We start from the raw sequence: 16,184 nt of genomic DNA on the forward strand, positions 1-16,184 counted from the left end.
CATTTAATTCAAAATATGATTTAAAAAAATTAAAAATATTATGATGATGATATTTAAATAAATTTAGATTTGAAAATAGGAAGTAATGAATTAATAAATTAATATTCAATATTCTATGTAAATATTTATACATTAGTTATAATTTGAACTTTTTATTTGCAAATCAAATTTCAATATTATTATACAATTTAAATTGCATGATCATGAATTATGATGTTACGTGTGTCATAAGTTTAACTTTAACAAACTATTTTTTATTTATTTAATATTTTTAAATAAATTATTAGTGGTTAAAACTATTTTAACTATTAATTACAAAATTACAATTTTTTTTTAAAGAGGGGTAAACGCTTTGACCTGGAGCTATGAACCAGTGAGGCCACAAACAGGGGACCTCATCCCCATGAGATTTGAACCTTGATGGCAAGGATAACAACACAACAACTTAACCATCACAACATGCCACTATTGGCACAAAATTACAAATTATAATAATTTGTAATTATGATTATATAACTTGCATGCCCTTGTCCCTGCATTCATATATTACCAAAATTTACAGGTTTTGAGATTTATAGGCCATACATATACATATTACAAATTTTCATTGGATAAGTTTCAATTAGATTTTTTTTTACTATAAATTATTAATCAAATATGAAACCATAAAAAAGGATTGTTAAAACTCTTTTTTTTGTTTCTAACTTTGTAATAGTTAATTTTTATAACACAAAGACTAAAATTTGAATAGTGCATTGAGAAGTCAAAAACAGAGTCACAGACTAATAGGAGCAATGAATTGAGAAGCCAATAACTATTGTTTTCATTGATTATATTTGAGATTGTACAATGTGCAAATTCATAGCATAGATATTCAAAATAGTTGATTAAATCAACGTGATTTTACTATTTTGTAATTTACATTCAAGGGAAAGGCTCAATTTGAAGTAACTACTTATCGTTTTTATCAAAAAAAAAGTATCTTAAAAATATTTTTCACCTAAAGGGCAAGGGACAAGGAAACAGGGAATAGAGAGCATCAACAGGTTGAGGACATGAAGCATTCAATCTATAAGGTCTTCAAGCCCCTCTACAAGGAATCTCTTGGAGATGTTAACGCTATTGAACTCGTGCAACCATGTGAAGTCAGTGTTGCTAATGTCATCCAACAACAATTGCTTCCATAGAAAATCCCTCCCAAGCTATGCCCTCTCCTAATGGTCAGTCGGTGTTCATTCATGCCAAGTAGGAAGGGATGCTTCTGTATAATGCTCCCTATGTCTTGCTCCCAACACTTGTTTGCTACATTTACAAAAAGGATGCCAATGGTCGGCCCTAGGACCTGCTCAGACAATACAAGAATTTTAACATCCTCTTCTAAAATGTTGCCTTAAAAATGTTACGCAGAACCATCAAAATGTCTACTTGATTGCCTCAACAGTCGAGAAGAGATGGGAGGAAGTGGGAGGTAATGTCTGTGGACACATGGTACCTCTTCTTATTTCTTAAGATTCATGGCCGGGGATCATTAACAAAGCATAGTGAAAAAAAGGACCTGTGACATCTTCCTTGCAAACCATTGCTAGGACATCCTTAGATATCATGCCCAAAAAGGGCTTTTGCAGACCCATTGTGGTGTATTTCAATCGAATTGGTGTATCCATGACAATTACAAACCTAAGAAACTCTGCAAACTAAGAAACTTTGCAAACCGAATTGTGAATTTGAGAAATGCTAGTGAAAGAGGAACTGAAGAGACTCTAATAGTAGTTGCATTAAATTGCTCGTGATCTTTCATATCTTTTATGTTCGTATTCCTATAAATTTGCAAGTGTGGGAAATGTACTCACATTAATATTGGACAATTAGAGTGCATGCCAAGTTGGTGTAAATGGAATGTAATAATTGTAACTGTCAATACCACATTTATGATTTTAATCTTGATATGATGTTCGCTAAATTTTAGTTAATGGTTTCCGTGGAAAACTTTCCATGTGTCTCCATTCTGAAAAATTTCATGTAGCTCCAGGTCTTTTCAAGCAACTGGCCCTGAAATGCATCTTATGTCGTTGATCTCTAATTAATCAAAGATCGATAAAACTAATGTATTAACAATACCAATGCGATGGTAGCCAAGTTGGTAATGATGACACTGACATTATTAATAATAGACAATACACTAGTCAGTACACTTGGCAACCATAAAGCCTTAAAGGTCACTAGCCAATACACTTGCAAATTTGCTTTTAGATTCAATAATTTTTTAGCTTACCACTAAAGATTAGCCAAGACCATTATTATTTGTTTTCCTACAAAACAAGTAATTCGCCTCTAACATTACAAACTCATTTTTGGAAAGAAAAATATAGCCATAGTTTATTTATCTATCAGCAAGAAAACAAATTAATTCGCCACATTTAAAATGATTTTTGTTAGAGCAAGAAAAAAATTGCCAACATATAATATTTGATTTCCCTACATGGAACTAAAAAATGCCCTCGATAGGAAAATTTTCCCACCCATAAAATATTGGATTCACTAGTATTTTAGGCTTTTTTTTGGGGAGGAGTTTCTTAAAGTCATCCTTGTTTAGTAGAAGCTTGTAATGATAGAATAAATAACTTACTTGCTAAAAAATAAAACTTGGACACTATGTAATTCATCTGCAGATAGAGGGGTATTCCAAAATAAATGGGTTTATAGATTGAAAGAGGTAGATGAAGGTAAGAAAAGATTTAATACTAAATTAGTTATAAAGGGATTTGCATACAAAAAGGGCATTGATTTTGATGAGATATTTTCTCCAATTGTTAAGATCACTTCTATTGTATTGTTTCAAGTGTTGTGGCCAATGAAAAACCTCATCTAGAATAACTTGATATTAAAACATTTTTTCTTCATAATATTTTGCAAGAAAAAATATGTATAAAACAACCAAGTGGATTTGGGGTCAAAGATAACGAGAATTTAGTGTGCAAATAAAGAAAAGTTTCTATGGCTTAAAGCAAGTACCTCGGCAATGATGTATTAATTTCAATAGCTTTACAACTAACTATGTCTATAGTCAATGTCATTTAGACATTTTTTTTATATTTTAAGGTTGAATGATGACCACTACATTATTTTATGCGTACATGTATATGTTGATGATATGCTTTTAGCAGGGTCTAACATGGATCACATTAAGGGGTTTGAAACAACAATTAGTGTAATATTTTTCTATGAAGAATTTGAAGGCTGTAAAACAAATCCTTGCTATGAAAACTTGCAGAGATAGGAAAAACAAAAAGTTGGGTCTATCTCAAGTTGATTATGTTGAAAAGGCATTGCAAAGATTCCATATGTAAAATGTAAAAAAGTCTAACTCATATTTACCTAGTCATTTGAAATCGACTATGAAATTCTATCCAAAGACAGAAGAGAATGAAGCTAAAATGTCAAAGGTTCCTATATTACCAAAATTTATAGGTTTTAAGATTTATAGGCCATACATATACATATTACATTTTTTCATTTGATAATTTTCAATTAAATAATTTTTTTACTATAAATTATTAATCAAATATGAAACCATAAAAAGGAATTGTTGAAACCATTTTTTTGTTTATTACTTTGTAACAGTTAATTTTTTTATAACATAGAGACTAACATTTGAACAATGCATTGAGAAGTCAAAAACAGAGTCATGGACTAATAGGAACAATGAATTGAGAAGCCAAAAACTATTGTTTTCATTGATTATATTTGAGATTGTACAATGTGCAAATTCATAGCATAGATATTCAAAATAGATAATTAAATCAATGTGATTTTACTATTTTGTAATTTATATTCAAGGGCAAGGCTCAATCCAAATTAACTACTTATCATTTTTATCAAAATCAGATATCTTAAAAATATTTTTTTGCCCAACGAGCAAGGGTTAAGGAAACAGGGAACAAGGAATAGGGAGCATCAACAGGCTGAGGGCATGAAGCCTTCAATCCGGAAAGGTCTTCAAGCCCTTCCATGAAGAATCTCTTGGAGATGATAATGTCATTGAACTCGTGCAACCATGTGAAGTCGATGTCACTGATGTCATCCAACAACAACCACTTCCATAGAAAATTCCTCTCGAGTTGTGCCCACTTCTGATGGTGAGTCAGTTGGTGTTCATGCCAACCAAGAAGGGATGCTTTTGTATAATGCTCCCTATGCCTTGCTCGCAACACTTATTTGCTACGTTTGCAAAAAGGATGTCAATGCTCAGCCCTAGTACCTACTCGGACAATACAAAAATTTTAACCTCCTCTTCTAAAACATTTCCTTAAAAATATTATGCAGAAGCATCAAAATGTCTACTTGATTGCCTCAAAATTCAAGAAGAGACGCGAGGAAACAGGAGGTAATATCTATGGACATGCAGTACCTCTTCTCATTTCTTAAGAATTCATGGCCAAGGACCATGAACAAAGCATAGCAGAAAAAAAGGACCTGTGGCATCTTCCTTGCAAACCATTGCTAGGACATCCTTAGATATCATGCCCAAAAAGGGCTTTTGCAGACCCATTGTGGTGCATTTCAACCGAATTGGTGTATCCATGACAATTACAAACCTAAGAAACTTTGCAAACCAAATTGTGAATTTGAGAAATGATAGTGAAAGAGGAATTGAAGAGACTCTGATCACAGTTGCATTAAATTGTTTGCGATCTTTCATATCTTTTATTTTCGTATTCCTATAAATTTGCAAGTGTGGGAAATGTACTCGCATTAATATCAAACAATCGGAGTGCCTGCCAAGTTGGTTGTAAATGGAATGTAATAATTGTAACTGTCAGTACCACATTTATGATTTTAATCTTGATATGATGTTCACTACATTCCAGTTAATGGTTTCTATGAAAAACTTTCCATATGTCTCCATTCCAAAAGATTTCATTCGGCTCTAGGTCTTTTCAAGCAATTGGTTGTGAAATGCATCTTCTGTCATTGATCTCTAATTAATCAATGATCGATAAAACTGATGTATTAACGATACCAATGTGATGGTAGCCAAGTTGGTAATGATGACACTGACATTATTAATAATAGACAATACACTATTCAGTACACTTGGCAACCATAAAGCCTTAAAGGTCACTAGCCAATACACTTGCAAATTTGCTTTCAAATTAAACAATTTTTCAGTTTACCACTAAAGATTAGCCAAGAACATTATTATTCATTTTCCTACAAAATGAGTAATTCACCTCTAACATTACAAACTCATTTTTGGCAAGAAAAAAATAGCCATAAGTTATTTATCTGTCAGTAAGAAGACAAATTAATTCGCCACATTTAAAATAATTTTTGTTAGAGTAAGAAAAAAATCACCAACATATAATATTTGATTTCCCTGCATGGAACTAAAAAATGCCCTCGACAAGAAAAATTTGCCACCCATAAAATATTGGATTCACCAGTATTTTAGGCTCTCTTTTTTCGGGAGGGGTTTCTTAAAGTTATCCTTGTTCAGTAGAAGCTTGCAATGATAGAATAAATGACCTACTTGCTAAAAAATAAAACTTGGACATTGTGTAATTCATCTGTAGATAAAGGGGTATTACAAAATAAATGGGTTTATAGATTGAAAGAGGAAGACGAAGGTAAGAAAAGATTTAAAGTCAAATTAGTTATAAAGGGATTTGCATACAAAAATGACATTGATTTTGATGAGATTTTTTCTCCAATTGGTAAGATCACTTCTATTGTATTGTTTCAAGTGTTATGGCCAATGAAAAACCTCATCTAGAATAACTTGATATTAAAACATTTTTTCTTCATAATATTTTGCAAGAAAAACTATGTATAAAACAACCAAGTGGATTTGGGGTCAAAGATGACGAGAAATTTAGTGTGCAAATTAAAGAAAAGTTTTTATGGCTTAAAGCAAGCACCTCGACAATGATGTATTAATTTTGATCGCTTTATGACTAACCATGTATATAGTCAATGTCATTCAAACCATTTTGTTTATTTTTTAAGGTTGAGTGATGACTACTACATTATTTTATGTGTATATGTATATGTTGATGATATGCTTTTAGCAGGGTCTAACATGGATCACATTAAGGGGTTTGAAACAACAATTAGCATAATATTTTTCTATGAAGAATTTGGGGGCTATAAAGCAAATCCTTGGTATGAAAACTTGCAAAGATAGGAAAAACAAAAAATTGGGTCTATCTCAAGTTGATTATGTTGAAAAGGCATTGCAAAGATTCCGTATGTAAAATGCAAAAAATGCTAACTCATATTTATCTAGTCATTTGAAATCGACTATGGAATTATATCCAAAGACAAAAGAGAATAAAGCTAAAATGCCAAAGGTTCATTATGCTTTAGTTGTAAGTAGTTTAATGTATGGCATGGTATGCACTAGACCAGATATTGCACATGTTGTTGGAGTTATTAATAGGCATATTAGTCATCTTGGAATCAAACATTGGAATGTAGTAAAATAGATACTCAAATATTTGGGAGGTACATCTAGCAAATGTTTGCATTTTGGGGGTTTTAATATTGATTTATAAGGCCATCTTGGCTCAAATTTAGCAAGGGATTTATATACAAGGAAGAGTACTACATGGTATGTATTTACTATTAATAGGAGAATAGTGAGCTTGATTTTGAAATTGCGGAAGGTGATTATTTTATTCACTATAGAGGTAGAGTATGTTGTTGCAATAGAGGCAGCTAAAGAGATCACATGGTTGTGGTTTTTCATGGAAGAGTTAGGACACTCACTGACTAATAAAATCTTGTTTACTAGCACCTAAAGTGACACTCATCTTGCAAAGAGTTGTACCTTACATTTGAAGGCCAAACACATGCAATTGAACTATCACTTCATTCGGTTGGTTTTGGATTATGAACAACTTAAGTTGGAATATATATATATATATATATCCTCTTTAGCTTTATTTGGTCTTTAAGAAAAATCTTAGTGGGAGCTTCAAGGGTAGCAGTGTTGCTACAGGATCAATATCCAAGTGGGAGATTATTTAGTGGGAACCATGATCCATCCCCAAGTGGGATATTATTGGTTTTTTGCTGACTAATTAAGCAAGTATTGCACACTCATCAAGCTATTCACTAGGTTGAATCTTCAATGTTTTTTAAGGTTAACTTGTTAGCCAACATAAGTCTTGTTGAAATAGCTTAGGGTTAAGGATTTCAAACTAGAATTTCATAGCTTCTTGCAACGGTATTGAGTTGCAAGAGATTGCATATTGCAATAGAATGAAGTTACTAGATAATAAGACTAGACTCTCTATTTGGTGGACATAGCCCAAGATTGGGTGAACCTCACTAAATCTTTGTGTCCTTTCTTATACTTTCATGTGCTTCATTCCTTTGTATTATTGGTTATATTTGCATGTAATTGTTGGATTTTTCATCCTTGACAAATTCAACAAGAGATTAAAGCTATTGAGTTTTCTATCAAATAAGCACATCTCAAGATATCAAAAGACTTAACTAGCACTAGTAGGATTGTTAATGAGAAGTCGTATGAAAAGTTATTCACATTGCAACAAGGTGAAAACATTAACATGCCTCTAGGAAATCTTTGGGACGTTTTTGCAAACAAAATATAATTTATTCTAACCCAACAAATCATCTTGACCAAACCCAACTCCATTTCAAATGGAAAAAAATTACATGCACCAATTCTTGTGCACATTTTATCTTTTGACACAAGCAATTTAGCAATAAAACTCCAAGAAGGACAAACGGGTCAAAGAACTTCATGAATTGAAGAACTTTGAGGCAACAAAGTCTTGTAAAACCTTATATGTTTTGAGTTCCTGAAAGTTTCTTTGTTTTTGAAGGTATACATAATTTTTGGTGAATAAAAACAAGGTTGACCCTCATTCAGGGGCTTCTTAGAGATTTTGCAATTTTGGTCATTCCAAGCATATTTTGTTGTCATTGATATTATTATTCCAGATGCTTTGGTACAATGCTTCTTTGGTTACATATTTGGGTCTAGTCAATGGTTTCGCTAACAGAGGTATCCCATTGTGTCATACAATTGTTTTGGTCCAAAATGTTTTGGTGGTGTGTTCTCAAGTTGTGTATTTGGTCCCAACCAGCATCAAAAGCTACTATTAACATGGAAGGATGATATATTGATGCCAATATATATTGGATGCAACTTCAGCATATGAAAATATAGGTTTATGTTGATTTGATAAATGTAATGTTACTCGTATATGTAATCTACTGCTATATATAACAAATTGTGGTACATATTATAGAGATGCTATACAAGGATATATGTGCCTCAACGAGAACGAGAACTATATTAATGTGCATATGCAAATGCATTCATTACAGTTCAAAAATTATATATTAATATCAGCTATATTTGTTGTTTTTGTAATTCGAGAAATGAGCCCAACTAACAATCACCCACCTTTGTATTTAGTAATCAGTTACCTAATACTTGAAAGTTAGCCCTCTTTGTAGTTTTCTCATCTTAGGTTTCCACAATAAAAGATATGGTGTTCCATCCTAGGCTTCCATGATTTTTAAAAAAAATTGTTATGTGATGTTGCATTATTTGCTTTCAGTTCTTTCTTTTACATCGAGTTTATATTATATTTGTGGATAATTGGTTAAATGTGTTAAATTATTCAAAAGTATACTAATTCACCCCTCCCCCTTAGTATCCTAATTTGTTCAACACTAATATGCTTTTGAAAGAAAGCTTGTAACTCTTGCACATATAAATGCGTTGATAAGGGTAAGTGTGTTGATGTGGGGCTATAGACCTCATCCATTTCCCTTTACAACTTGGTCACTATCTCATTGTATTTCATCTCTTTATAACAAGACCATTTTGCCTAAGTTTTTAACCTCTCTACTTGAATTTTTTTCCTATTTGACTCTTATTTTTGTGTGATAACCAAAGTTTACATGAATGGATTAGCACTGATCATAAACAAATGTCCTTGAGAATAGTTTCTCTACTACGTGAAAGAAAACATTGTCATGAAACATATTTGGCTGGGACTGAATTTCCATCTGTGAGAAACAATGCCCTGAGTGCTTTTCCCAAGTTGTTATAGCACACTTTCAAACCACGTCTTTCGTTGGTCTAAATTCTAAATAAATGTAGCTCAATTTCTTCAAAGTGAAACTGATGTTCAGCCATAGTTACCAGGTTCAAATAATTCAATTTTTGTGGGAGGTTCAAAAAAAAATTTAAATCCGAAATTCTCAAAAGAAAGGTAAAAAGGACCAAATCAAACAAATTTGGCTGGACTAAAATGTTTCAGGTAACTATTTCAAAATTCTGATGGCATGCACTCAAAAGTTTTGCAGGAAAGGAGGATCAGAATTCAGCAGATCCTTACTACAGATATGCTGGTAATCCCATTTAGCTATTGATTTGGAAGGCTGGGATGGATTTAGATCTTATGAAAAAATTAAGCTAGCTAAAGAATTTCGAACCTTGGGAGAAGGTAGCAATGTAAAAGAAGGTGGTAAATCCAAATGACTCTCCACTAACAGAGTTGGGGCAGGAAATTGGTTAGATCTCCCTTCTATGCATTTTAAAAGCTAGCATTGATGTTTTATTGTACGATAACATCAGAAAACATGAATGGTCAAAGTAATTCATGTTTTAATATTTCTGTTTGAGTGATATTACATACATGTATTTATGGAATAATCACTGGTAAGAACACCATTATTCCAGAGTAGCATCTGCAATAAAATAAATTCCCAAGGAAGAAAAAGATAATTGTTGATGATAACACCTCTGTAAAATGATAAATATACTATGAAAGTGTCACCAGAATGTCCTTTTAATGTCCGCCTGCGCTTATATTAAGAGCTCTAGGGAATTTTACATTACAACAAAAGAAATAAATTTTGTTGGTTTTTTCCTCATATGTGCAGGATGAACATCTTATCCCACATATAATGTGATGTCAGCTCATTGTATGCTGACTTATTTATTTCAGCATTTTACGCTTCTGGAATACAGAGAATTGCATTCTGGTATCTATTTGCTTTGCCCTTTGTTGTCCATCTTCAGGGTTGGTTGATTCCAGATATTCAAAGAAATCTCTAATGCTGGAAGCATTCAGATTACAAGAAAAACTCACATGTGCATAAAAAAAAAAAACTCCCAAACTAAACTTATTGGGCTAACCTCACAATGTGGATTTGGACTTTTTCAACAAGAATTTAGAGAATCCGCAACTGATGTTCAATAATTTATGATCTGTCATCCTATAAATTACATATCCCCAGTTTGTGGGGAAAAATCTTACCAATTCTAGCTAAGATGATATCAAATCGTTACGCTACAATACAGCCTTTTAACTGATATCAATTTCTCTAAAAGGTATGGTCAAATTTCTGAGCTCAACAGTTAATAGACAGGAAGTGATGGCCAAGTTAAACAGTATTAGGCTGCACCCTTTTGCTTTGACTCTTCGTTTTTATTTTGGGTTGAATTTACTGGTGTTGCTCCTTTTCCATTTCCATTGTCAATAAACAAGTCTTCCAAACCTTCCTGCAAATGTAAAGAGATACAAATTAATTACCTTTATCTCAATCTCAAATTTGGAAAAATAAAAACAGTTTTCAAAGGAAAAAAATCAGAAGTTATTAAATGAAGTCCAGGAGAATAACGTTACACTTACAATAATGTTTTTAAGTTTTCAAGTCTCAAGCCAGCAGAATCAATCCATATGCCATCATTGGTTGGTTAAAAATTGCAGTGCGAAAATGCGAGATGAACAAATGAGAGTTTTGACATTCAGAAGCACAGGAAAGAGTCACATTCACCCCATCCTTGAAAAAGGTTGTAACAAGAATCAGATGGTTATATGGAAACACAGGATAGAAAGCATAGGAAATATAGAGTTCGATCAGGAAGTAGCATACAAATTATAAAATAGTTCTTCAGGAAAATGTGGGAAATGAGACAGTGTGAAAGGGTATTATGTGTCGAGGTTTATGGAAACATTTGGAAACTCTTAGAAATGATATCAGAAATCCCTGGAAATAATATGTTAAAAAAATTAAATTTCAAAAGCACTGAATGCAAAAGACTTATGACTTCTGTTGAATGGTTGTCATTTGTTGAAAACACTTCCAAAGTGTTTAAACACTCAGAATTTTTAACAGTTTCTCAGATTTTCTTTCTGTGAAGAAAAGTTCTGTATTAAAAAAGTGATGTTCATACACAGGACTCCAGAAGAAATGCAATCATAAAAGACAATTTTGATGCAAATTTGGGTACAAACCAAATCCATCGCTCATTGTCTACCAACCTAGTTTTTCCTTAATTATCTGTATTTGATGAGCTCTTCATTTCATAAAGGGCTTCACTTCATCTTCTCCCCAAAAGTCTATTTAGAAAAAAGAATTAAAGTACCTTCGTAGCAAAATTTTAGTTAACTTATTTTAACAATTATCATTTTCAATAAGAGTTTGATTTGTGTAAAAGATTCATCTGTGCTTATTGGGTTCACATTCCTTTCCTTGAGCTCAATGCTTTTAAAATGCATCAAGTCTCTGATTCCAAGAGGTGTCCACCAAACTGCTTATCTAATATTTTGGTATCAAAGCAATTTTTTTCATGTTTGCGTCTCACCAAATGCCCATAGCAAATATTGAGAGGTGTTATAAACCAGATTTCAGCTTCCAATTGAGAAAAAATAGTAAATGATCTCCCAGAATTAAGAAACACATACCTCTACTAGATTTCAACATAGTACCAACCTGCAATGCATTTGGTCTTCAGTTTAGCACTGGTAGTGACAATTCAAAAGCTCAGTGAGACATCTAATCTCAACTTCGGTCCATCTGATTGTGCTCTGAACTTTCTTAAGAGACTTTTCTTGATGGTATTTCATCAATTTACAAATAATATAGGCTGGAAATTTGAGGCTTCAAATTTGGACAGGGATTTTCTTTATATGTTCTAGATCTGTAGATTAATTTGAAGCATTGATTTCTTTTATTTCAGAAGAATTTGTTCATAGCTTGGTCCGAAGATATTACATGATTGAGTTGGAGCATTAATTTCTTTGGTTCCATATTGGTTTCACATGTATTTTTTAATTTATTTTTTAGATGGCAAGAATCGGGTATAGCAGCCCCCCTATAAACTGTTGTATGCCAGGTAAACATTTTAACGTGACCAGTGATGCTAGCACGACATGTCCTCCGGTATCACTTGGGCAAGAGGGAGACTGGGACTCGTGACCTTGTGCTACATGACAAACTCTTGCCAATTGAGTCAGGTCCCCATCCTGGTTTCACATTTATTTTGATAACTTATTTATGAGTTCATTTTTTATGTATTCATCTAAGATACCGATGCGCTCAGGAAAACCTCAGATGTGGGTGCTGATGCTTTTGGATGCTCAGATGCATTTGGGTGCTGCACCAATGCTGGCAGGAAGCTGTTTCAGTGCCTACGGATGCGTCTGAGAGCATCCGGAGAGAATCCAGACAGCTTCCAAGTGCATCTAGAGAGCATCCGGACTTTTTGACTGCCCGGTCACTTAAGTGACTTTAAAAAACATGTGCTTAATTGATTGATTAACATTGAACCATGAACTATGTTTTGATTTTGTAATTCAAATAGCATTGGAATCTTGAACTTGAGTAACTTACTAATTAGACTATTACTGTTACCTTCAATTTGAACTATCAATGGTGAAGTATCATGCTATAGAATGGTTTATTTTTGTATATTTCTTGCATCTCTTTACGTACATAAATTATAGAGTGTGTGTGTGTGTGTGTGTGTATATATATATATATATATATATGGATGCAACCAAAATCCCCCAAAAGAAATCCACACATCAGCACCTTGCACCTGCATCAGCATCAAAACTAGCACCAGTAACTTAGTATTTGATATAATCATCTTCTTGCAAGGCCAAAGCATTCAAAGAGTTTTTATTTTTATTTTGAATGGTTCCATCCTTTTGTCAAGTTTCTCTTTGAATGCATATGCTTCCTAGAAATTGTCCTTGATATGTGATGATGTACTATTAGGATCCAGACAGTTGTTCCTATTTAATTCAGGTAGTTGATTGTTGTTGAGGTTGAGAGATTGTTGCCTCTGATTTCTGAGGGTAAATTTTCTGTTCTTGTATTTGATTGTCAGGGAAGACACTAACCAAATGACCAAGTCTATGAAAAATTCAACACTAAGGATAATAGTCTCGTAATCTACTATACTCATTCAGTCCCTCCAATATCTAAAATAATATAATCAGGTAACAGTTTTTCTAGATCAACCTTGACACAAATCCTTACACGGTTAATATACTTGAAAATTCAGATATAATTACTTTCATGCCTGTGAAGTGGAATAACTTATAGGATTATAGTTTAGAAATCATCTACTTCTAGAAGTTTGTGTACCCCAGTAGTAGAGATTTACCTTTGAAGAATTGCATAGGAGTTTGTGAGCTTCATAGTTATTCTTATAGTATAAAAATAGACGTAGATCTAAGCCAATACACTTTCAATCAGCATGTGAGTTGGTGTGGGTTTATCAGTATCACTCTTTACAATTTTGAGATAGAAGTGTAGTTTAAGAGACCCATCTTGCCCATTACCCGCTCCGCAAGTAAGTGGATTCTTTCTTGAAATGAGAGGAAAGAATCTTAGTAACACCCTTTAAAAGTACCTCTACACTTTTTACTTAACTTGAGTTGATCCAAGGAACAGTGAGAAGGGGGAACCTTCCCTTTAAGGTAGGAGAGAGACTATCTCACACACTGTGGCTGGTAACCCTATTTTGCAAGGGAGTTTGTATAATTGTTATTTGCAAAATATCCACCCAACAAAACTCATTGACCCATGTTTCATGAGCAATAGTTTACATGAACCTATCTCTCATGAGAATGAATGGAAAGCTTAGTATTCATTCGATCTAGGTGATGCACATAGAGGTGAAGCACCAGGACTTCCTGATAGCAATATCACAGCTATTATATGACTAATATAGCTGAATATAGCAACATGATAGCATGAGATGACTTAACAGATAAGTAACTCACTAAGTATGTAGCAATTTTCTCATTACTTTCATGGACTATCATGAACAGGTGGCATCCAATGTGTATTGCCGTATTCATGTTCAGCTTAAGTAGTTAAGAATAAACAATGGGCAAATCCCATATTTGACATCAATTAATTACTGCTTAGGTTTACTGCCTCTCAGAGGTGGATGAAAATGAGTTTATTTGGTATCTATTATTCTCTCATTTTGGGAAACAACTTTGAGAATATTACACAGATATTCACCCGGGACAGTACATGTCATACTTTCAGATCAAATCCCCAGATATTGGGACATAAGCTTAGTTGTGTTCCAGCTTTATAGACTATTGTAGCAACAAAGCTCAAGTGTGGCAGATGCATTAAGTAGTGAACATAGGGAAATTAGACAGTGCAGCCTATGGAATGGAAACAACAGAACAGCACTACAAGGCAAAAAGAATAAAAAATAAAAGATGAGAACTATTGAAGTAAAATTAGCATCATCTTCCAAATTTAAAAACAAATGAGATAAGCATAATTCAAATGTTAGCAAATCTCTCAGGCATAACACTTCCTGTTTCTAATTTCATTGTTCAAAGTTCAAACCTTGAAGAAAATATGGAGGCTTGAATCAATAATTTAAATTCAAGAGAACCACCTAGATGTTATACTCTCAAAGAGAAAACCCACACCCAAAATAACTACCTTTTCAACAGAGGAATTTGATATTTGTTCTATCTTCTTGGCTTTATCTTCAATGTATGCATTATCAGTCTCTGGTAAGGAATCTGGAATCTGTGGTTTCTCTCCTGCTTTCGAGCTATGCATAATGTCAGTGTTTACTACATCCAAAGTTTTAGAAGTCGGCTCTGCCTGCTTTTGTGCTGCCTCTTTGCTCTCTCTCTTTCTTCTCAACTCCTCTTCCTTCAGCTGCTTAAATCTACATTTAGATCATAGTCCATGAAGTTAAAACATGTGTCATTCTTTAAAACTACAAAACAATTTTTAAAATATATTTATCAACCTGTCACCACGACGAGGTTTATTTGAATCAGCAACAACTTCAGCTTTGGCTGGCTTATTTGTATTAGCTACAAGCTGGGATTTGGGGGTTGTCAACTTTTCCATGTTTTTTATTACATCAAAATCTTTCTCGACAACAGGTTTTGCACCACCCAACTTTCGTAGCCACACTTGCTGTCCTGTGCTTAAAATGTTATTTGTAAGCCTGAAAGAAACCAAAACAAAAGTTTAATTTCTTTCTGAATAACCAATACTCTGAACTATCCAGTGTATCTAGTGACTGGTAGATGTAAAATATTTGAAACAAGACCATACAAATGCAAATACAGAGACCTCTTGTCATGTGGAACCAATGACAACCAAATTGGAACTAAAACACAATTTCACATGAAACTTGTTCAAATGTTCAATTGAAATAGCTGCTTTACCGATTCACAAATACTGCAAATCAATCACATGTGAACTTTAACTGCCATACAATAGTGAATTTATGTCTCACACGGTGCTTCCAGTAAACTTTTCAAAAGATAAAAGATGGCATTATGATTCAAAAGTATAAATTTTAAACTGAAATTTTATTTTATTTTTCTGTTAGACAAGAATTTGAAGGAGTTAACCAAAATGAATCAAACTCTAAACAGAAAACTGCAAACAATGAATCCATCCAACAATTTAAGTAATTTTCATGCTTACAGTGTTACTAGCAATGGGGAACAAATTATCTGACAGAAATGGAGGAAGTAATGTTTCCTCGATAGACATATTTTAGGTACTATATCCAAAGTGAAAATAAACATAAAATCATGTTTTAATTCTATGGCCAGCTAAAGAGTGACAATATATATCTGGCACAGAAATCAATGGAAATCTTTTCTCATTTGCAAATTAAAAATATAAATAAAAGATAGTCTCAAAATGGTATTAAGGAAAGAAAAGTTCTGCAGTTGGCATCATGTTTGTACTAGAGTCTCTGACGAAGTGAAGACAAAGAGAGAGATTTAGTCATTTGTTCAGCAAACTGTTCCTCAATACTGTAGTGGCAGAGAGATGTATCACCAATGTCAACCAATCGCTCAATGCGGTGATATGAACCTCAATATGCTTGTGTA

General features: G+C 33.2%; 1 protein-coding gene across 1 annotated transcript in view; it reads right to left on the reverse strand.

The window, feature by feature from the left end:
• Positions 1-9,829: 9,829 nt before the first annotated feature.
• The window catches only part of LOC149568067 (inner membrane protein PPF-1, chloroplastic-like), a 214,463-nt gene continuing 208,108 nt past the window's right edge, over positions 9,830-16,184 (reverse strand). The window contains exons 9-11 of the mRNA XM_089821069.1: positions 15,077-15,280; positions 14,758-14,992; positions 9,830-10,552 (exon numbers count right to left, since the gene is read on the reverse strand). Coding sequence (XP_089677195.1) covers positions 10,445-10,552; positions 14,758-14,992; positions 15,077-15,280 — 547 coding nt within the window. The 3' untranslated portion in view covers positions 9,830-10,444. The remainder of the gene's footprint in view (positions 10,553-14,757; positions 14,993-15,076; positions 15,281-16,184) is intronic.

Source organism: Cupressus sempervirens, chromosome 3 (genome assembly GCF_028749045.1).
Source record: "Cupressus sempervirens isolate cs-2001-9-10 chromosome 3, ASM2874904v1, whole genome shotgun sequence".
NCBI classification, from domain to species: domain Eukaryota; kingdom Viridiplantae; phylum Streptophyta; class Pinopsida; order Cupressales; family Cupressaceae; genus Cupressus; species Cupressus sempervirens.